We start from the raw sequence: 7,420 nt of genomic DNA, 5'->3' as shown, positions 1-7,420 counted from the left end.
TAATTTATTTAAAGGAACATACACTTTGCAGGTGGTAGCTCAGCTGTGGACTCGTGACCTGTGTATATGTTTTAGGCTCTTGGGAACTGGGGTTTTGGGGGGGTTGGTTTGGTGTTGAAATGCCATTTTAGGCTTGGAATTGGCTGATATCCTGCTGTTACTCCGGGACCCAAATGTTACTGTCAGTCTGCTGTAAAGCACAGAGCGCTCTATTTATTGTAGAAAGTGAGTTTATTTGCTTTCTAGAATTGTTTATATCAGATGGTATAAGAGAATTAAGAAAATCTATGCTTGAAAAGAAGATGCTAATTTTACCTACTATAATCTGACTGTCTGAGACTATATTTTCTCTCTGAGAAATAAATGTTCTAATGTATAAAATCAGAGCCCTTCCTTGTTATTGTTGAACTGAGGTCAAGGACATCGCTCACCATGGTGGATTTTGTTCATCCCAGTCATCCCAGTTGCAGGTGAAAAGAGCAACGATAGGGAAGGGACCCATGGAAGGAGCATCTCCAGAAGGTGTTTGCTCCGTGTGCAACGGGTGACAACATTGGGTGGTGGAAGATGCGAGCCCTCTGGCCTGGGGCTGGCTGAGAGCCCCTAAAGGGATGGGAATTGGGAATATGGGGCTTCAGTCCCACCTCCTGGTGATGCCTTGGTGGACCTGGGGGTTCCTCAGCAGAGCTCTTGCCTTGTCTCTTCCCAAAGATGCATTTTTCCCTCCTGCACAGGCTGGTGTTGCTGCAGGTGGTGCTGCACCACCAGGACCCCTGGCTCAAGGAGAGCAGCAGGGGATGGGCAAGGTATTAAAGGGGGAATTCTTCAATTTACTTTCTATCATTTCCACCTGTTGCAAAACCAAGGAGGATTTATCAGCAAGAGGGATGTTGGGCACCTGTTCTCCAGAGGACAGCACCGGAAAACAGCATCCATGGACTACTGCCCATAGACCTCCCTGCTGGCATCATTTCGGGTTAGAATTATTGCACTTTAATAAAATAGCTTCCCCCTCCCACCCCATCTTTTCCTCTTTAACAAATGAGATGGTGACTTCCCGAATAGCTCTGCAGCTCCAAGGTTTCCACGACGATGGCATCTTTCAGCTGCAGAATCAGCTTCATCGCCCAGGCCTGAAAGGGGGGAGATGGGAGTGGAGGGGGGAGGGTGGATAGAGGGTGGGGGGGTCTCAGGCAGGTTTTTGGGTGGTATCATTGGCATCACCCCGGTGCTGGGTGGCACCGGGACAACCCGTCTCAGTAAATCCCATCAAGGTAAATAGGCTGAAACACAAATTAAGCAGCTTGGAGACTGACTGCAGAGGCTTGGGCAGGGATCGGGTGGCTTAGGGCTGTCTCAGGCCCTTCTTGGAGCTCTTGGAAAGGCCAAGCCCTCTCCTGACAAACCAGCAATTTCCACAGCTGAGACCCCCCCCCACCTTGCTTTACAGGTGAGGAAACTGAGGCACAACCACACCTGAGGCCCCTCAAACACCGCTCTCAACCCCACCACAAGCACATGCCCCAAGCCCAGAGCTGTTGTTGAGTTTGGGTGGGTTATTTCTTCTCTCCCTTTGTCACGTCTCACTGCAGCTCACCAGGTCTGTCCCATGGAGAAAGCAACAAAAGGCACCTGCAAAAGTCCCAACTAAAAGCCTGTGAAGAACAACTCCAGGTTGGGAAAGCAATTTCTTGAGACACTATTTGGAGTTTTATTGGCAACAAGGCTCTGCCTTTCACATGCTCAACCCCGGCCTCGCAGCCCCGCTGCCTCTTCCCACTGGGAACAGCAATGGAATACGGAGGGACCGGGAAGCTCCAGGCCCTGGTGACAGCCCACATGGCCTGGATCCACCCCCAGCCCCCGATCAGGATGTGGCCAGCAGGAAGAACGCAGCTGGTTAAAACATCCACAACTGGTTTAAGAGCAGATGGTGGTGAGGGCAGCCTGCTCCTTGCTGGGAGAAGCCCTGGAGGACACATCCATAGGGCTGGGGAATGGCGGGGCAGCCAGCGCTGGATCCTGGATTGTTCCTCCCCAGATAGTTCCACTGGTCTCGGAGCCAGCAGCAGACAAGACGGGATACCCTTTTCCCTGGACATGGCTCTACCCTGCTTCCCATCTCCTTTAAGCACCCAAATCCTCTTTGGAGGGAAGCTTTGAGATCCATGTTTCCATTGCAGCTCTTCCTGGCAAGTCCCACACTGCACACACACGCCGTGGGTCCAAAACGCCCCCCCCCCCCCCATGTCTGGAGAGGTCCAAAGCCCTATGATGCTGTAACGAGGCACCCTTCCCAGGCATGGAGAGGATGAGGAGAACAAGGAGTGCATGTTATAAATATAAAATCATGATCTGCTACAAACATAAGACGTATATTGTACATCTTTAACCCATATACACAAGAACACAATATACACAGAATGTCTCAGAGGAACAGGGGCTTTGCAAGGGGGGAGTGAGAGATGCTGCTCCCCTTCCAGCTCCCCCCGCCTCCTGCCATGACAGGGGGGCTGTACCAACAGCACATCAGTCACAGGAAGTCCTGTGAAGCTGACATGCATCATTGGATGTGATGGAGTTGCCCCCCCCCCGTCTCGGGCCATGCTCACCCCACTGCCTGGGGGAGAGGGAGGTGAAGAGGATGAGGAGGACACAGAGCAGGTGCAAGGGGTTCTCTTGTGAACCCACAAAGTGCTTGGGGTGTCCGGACCCTGGGAGTGAAGCCAGGCCCTGAGAGCAGCTTCTTGCCCTGCTGCCCTCAGGGGAAGGATTTTCCAGCCAGGCAGGTCTCTCATAAGGCATTTTTCATCTGGGAGCTGGAGCGACCAGTGGCAGAAGAGAGAAGGGAGCAGATATGGCAGCGCACGTGGTGACAGGGTAACACGAGGCAGCGAAGCCAAAGTGGTCCCAGCCCAGCATACAGGGTGGAGAGGGTAGGAGGGCTTCGTCCTCAGCTCAGTTTATCTGTAAAGCTGCCCCCCAATGTCCTCTCACAGCCCTTTCACGCCTCTCTCCCTGGCTTGGCATGGAATACTGACGGTCACTGGAGTGGCACATCCAGGCGCATGGAGTGGCAGACAGGCACACGTTAAGAGTTAAGACAAGAGTCAATGTGAGCTTTGTACAGCGAGGAGCAGCTCCTGGCCAGAGTGTCCCAGGACTTGGATGACAGAAATGCCACAGTGATCAGATTGGGCCAGGACAAGGTCTGGACATGGGGAAAAGGAGGGAGTTGAGTCCTGGCACCTATCGGCGGTAATGATTGGGGGCATCTGCAAACATGTACTTGAGTCTGTAGGCTTCAGCGAGCAGGAGTCCAATCTCTTCATTACCCCAGTGTATTGTTGGCAGGTTTTGTAATAACATCAGAAGGCCCTGAAAGAGGGGAAGGTGCTCAGTTTGGGGAGCTTGAAGGCAGAGAATAGATCCAGAGCAGGCTCAGGGCAGCAGCAATCAATAACTTGCTCACAGACAGCATTAAGGTATGCTCATGTCTAGATCCCAATCAGTGGAACACCTCAGATGCCCCAAAATCCCTTGAGATAAAGGATGCTTCCATAGCTGGACACCAGAAGGCTGGACATCAAGCGACTTACCCTGATTAGAGCTGATATTTGATGTCAGAACTCTCCAACAGCTCAGTTCTATCCTGAGCCCTCAGCTCAGTAGTTACTTTTAGGCAAGGATCCTGAGACAGAATGATCTTGGAGACAGCTCCGAGGTGATGGCTGACTCCATCCACCTTGGCCTCCAACCAAAGCAATTCCCTCCCCTCACCACCAGGGAATTATCCCCAGCCCCAAGGTCTTACTTGGAAATCTTCCTCATCTAGGATCTCCTTTCGCCACTTGATCAAGAAGGCAGCGCAGACATACAGGTGGAAATGTGAGAATCCTTCTGGCTCTGACTGTGGACAGCAAAGCTCTGTGTCATGACCTCCCTGGACACATATATCCTGCTGGGCCACCTATCACCTAACTGGCTATCAATGTCCCAGGGCCACGTTGCTTTGCTTCCTTCGTCACACCCCTCTACTCTGCTCTCACGAGATCCCACTTGCAGCACTGTGTGCGGTTCTGGTGTTCTCAACATAAGAAGGACACGGAGCTGTTGGAGCAAGGCCAGAGGAGGCCAGGAGGATGCTCAGGGGCTGGAGCACCTCCTGTATGGAGCCAGGCTGAGAACACTGGGGCTGTTCAGCCTGGAGAAGAGAAGCTGGGTGGAGACCTCAGAGCAGCTTCCAGTGTCTGAAGGGGGCTACAAGGATGCTGGAGAGGGACTCTTCATCAGGGACTGCAGTGATAGGACAAGGGGTAATGGGTTCAAACTTAGAGATAGCTCAGGTTGGATATAAGGAAGTTCTTTACTGTGAGTCTGGTGAGACACTGAAACAGGCTGCCTAAAGAAGTGATACATGCTCCATCCCTGGCAGGGTTCAAGGCCAGGCTGGACAGAGCCTTGGGCAACATGGTTTAAAGTGAGGAGTCCCTTCCCATTGCAGGGGGTTGGAACTGGATGATCTTAAGGTCCTTTACAACCATAACTATTCTATGATTCCATGATCTCCCCAGTTACCAGATAACTTGCATCCCACCGTGCACACAGAATCAGTCCTGGAGTGACCAGCCAAGCAGGGAAGGCAGCAGGAGCCTGTGTACCTGGTAGGTGTCCCAGAGGCGGATGGTGCAGCGAAGAGGCAGCTCCCTCATCAGCAGATTGTTCATCCAGCGAAAGGCAAACTGCAGGTATTCGACCTCGTACTTCCTAAAGTGATTGTGTACCTGCTCTGAAACAGCACATTTCACTTACACACCTGAGGAACACAGCACAGGCTTTCAGGATGAGACCTTGTTCTCCAAAACACCTCCACTCCTCATCCTGGGCAGCAAAACCCTGTCCCAGGAGGTTCCTGGCTGACCCTACCCTGCGCTCTGCTTCTATACCATTGCAGGAAAGAGTCTACCCCTGCCCTGAGGGTGCTACTTGCAAATGAGCCCCCCCCCAGTGTTGTGACAACCTGCTCAGATCCCCATGTCACCTACCATCGATCCGGCTCACTAGCTCCTCCAGGGCTTTGACTTTCTTCTGGATCCCTGGCTGAGCAAAGGTGTAGTTATCCTGTGGGGAGAGGCCAGGAGTCAGAAGCAGCAGCTCTAACAGCTAGAAATGACCCAAACCACATCTGCAGCTCCAACAGCACCATGAGTCATGGATACACAACTTTTGAGCACCAGGATCATCTGCCTGCTGTGAATCCCTAGTCAGGACAGTGCTGGTTCGAGAGGCACAGGATTTTACCCACAGATTTAGCTCAGTGAAATAGCAAAATCTTCCTAATGCTGGCACATGCAGAGCACTCACCATATCAAAGGGAGAGACACCCCCCCCAGGGCCCCAGAGCTCACCTGAATCCCATCCAGCAGCTTGCTCATGCACCAGAAGCTGTCAGCTTCAATGCTCCGTAACACATCCTGCGACAGGTTCGTCACATCAAAGTTCTCCACATCCTCCTCTGCAGAACAGAGAGGGAAGAGCATCAGGAGGGTGGGGACATCAGGCAGCTCACAGGACACGCTGAGAGACTTTATCAAGACAAAGGCAAGCTATGAGGCTCCCTGCCTGGCCCAGAGCACAGCACCCGTGCAGTGACCTATTTCTCCAACCCAAGTGAAGGGCTGAAGGATCCCAAAAGACTCAGTGGCCATGATCCGAAACCAGCCCAGATCTCCAGGGTGCTGTGGGAGGGATCCCACAGTGCTGCTGCTGTCACATTCCCTCTGGGGCAGGGGCTGTGCATGGACAAAGCTGCATACGGGACCCCTCTAGCCAGACCACATCCCACCTCAGGTGATGGCAGGTCTCTGCAAGCACCACAGGGAGAGCTGGGAGAGACGCACCTCCCACTGCAGCAAGAAACCAGGGAGGGAAACACTGCCCGTGACCTGGGGCAGCTCAGTGCCTGCACCCAGTCAGATTCACCAGCATCATCCCAGGACTGAAGCACAATAGTGTCACCTAAAAAGTGACTGCCAAAGCATCAGAACCCTCTATGGGAGAGCAGGACTTTGAGGCACAGTTGCAAGTCCCAAAAGCCGACAGACATCTTTCTAGAGAGCAAAAAGGCTCCGAGTTAAATCCAGCTCGAAGCCTGACAGTGGGGACACGCAGCAGAGAGGCTGCTCAGCTTCACATCTTCTCCTCCTCAAGCCCAGATGATGGGAGAGATCCAGCAAACAGCAGCCCCAAGCACAGAACTTTGCTGAAGGGGAAGCAGTGATTTGTGCAAGCTTGTTTTCCAAAGCCAGTGAAATGGGGGTCAGAAAGCACAAGGGTTAGTGGCAGCTCTGCCCCCAAAGGGTACTCACAGAGTGCAAAAGGCTGCCCCTGCTTTTACATGGGCTTATGAACCTGCAAGAAGGGGAAGGGAGAGATCAGAAACCTCAAGGGTAGGATGGTGGTGATGCTAGCTGAATTTGGAGCAGGTATCACCTGCTCCAGGCCAAGTTCACCTTAACCTGGGGCTGTAAAAGGCAGTGGAAACAGGGAGGAGACTCAGGAGACACAGGTCTGGCCCTCCTGGCTTGGCAGACCCAGCAGCTCCCTTCCCTTTCTTCCTCAGGAGAGCACCCAACACAGTGCTAAATCAGACCAACAGATGACAGGACTAAACTGGCCCATTTCCAAACCCAGAGGTACGGAAAGCCTAACAAGTGTCTGAACTTCCTTGGAAAAGAACAAGAGAAGAAGAGGAAAGGGATTGGGGCTAGAGCCAGGCCGCACTCTTGGTTTAGGTGAAAACTCACACTAACAGATCTTGCGTACAGGAGGACAGGAAGTGCAGAGCCAGTCTCTGCTCCTCCTCTGGGACAGGGCTCAGCTCCAGAGCAAAATGCCACCAGGAGCTTTAGCGACAAGCAAGGGCTTACCTCTGCATTAATCTAGCAAGCTTGAACTGCAGAAAGATCAGCAAAGCTCTTCTACAGCTGCAGGTCATCATCCAAAGCTATCACTCTTCTACTACCTTCTCTGCAGGGACTCACAAATATTCCTGATAATGAGAAAGGCAGGCAAAATCCTTCCCTAGATAACTTCCCTCACAGAGAAAGAAGGATGGACAGGCAAAAGAAGGGGACAGGGCCATATGCTAGTAGCTAGAACTGGCTGGGGGGGAGGAGGGAGGAGGCTGAGCCACGCAGGATGAGCTCCATTCAGCTCCAGGCATGAGGATCGTGATGGGGAAGAGGATGTGGTGAACTACCAAGGTGACGGGGAACACCCTGCTGCTTGCACCAGTATAGGGACAGGAGAAGCAACTCTGCCAGCACCCTGTTGTCAAAGCAAAACAGGGATAGGAGGTGCCCAGCATGAGCCAACATACACTGCAGGAAGGCTGCTGGAGTGTGTGGCTGAACACAAA

The 7,420-nt window shown here is 52.7% G+C and overlaps 1 protein-coding gene across 1 annotated transcript in view; it reads right to left on the bottom strand.

Moving 5' to 3' along the window:
- Nucleotides 1–2,356: 2,356 nt before the first annotated feature.
- Nucleotides 2,357–7,420, bottom strand: part of LOC130596279 (TBC1 domain family member 22B) — a gene marked incomplete at its 5' end in the record, with an annotated part of 143,721 nt that continues 138,657 nt past the window's right edge. The window contains 5 exons of the mRNA XM_057403732.1: nucleotides 2,357–3,378; nucleotides 3,815–3,910; nucleotides 4,662–4,789; nucleotides 5,046–5,121; nucleotides 5,409–5,515. Of these exons, the coding sequence (XP_057259715.1) occupies nucleotides 3,250–3,378; nucleotides 3,815–3,910; nucleotides 4,662–4,789; nucleotides 5,046–5,121; nucleotides 5,409–5,515 (536 nt within the window). The remainder of the gene's footprint in view (nucleotides 3,379–3,814; nucleotides 3,911–4,661; nucleotides 4,790–5,045; nucleotides 5,122–5,408; nucleotides 5,516–7,420) is intronic.

This window comes from Pezoporus wallicus, unplaced genomic scaffold (assembly GCF_028554395.1).
Source record: "Pezoporus wallicus isolate ANWC-B61680 ecotype Strahan unplaced genomic scaffold, APGP_CSIRO_Pwel_v1 contig_5863, whole genome shotgun sequence".
NCBI classification, from domain to species: domain Eukaryota; kingdom Metazoa; phylum Chordata; class Aves; order Psittaciformes; family Psittacidae; genus Pezoporus; species Pezoporus wallicus.
The sequence above is the reverse complement of the archived record's forward strand: the minus strand, read 5'-3'. Positions and strand labels throughout refer to the sequence as shown.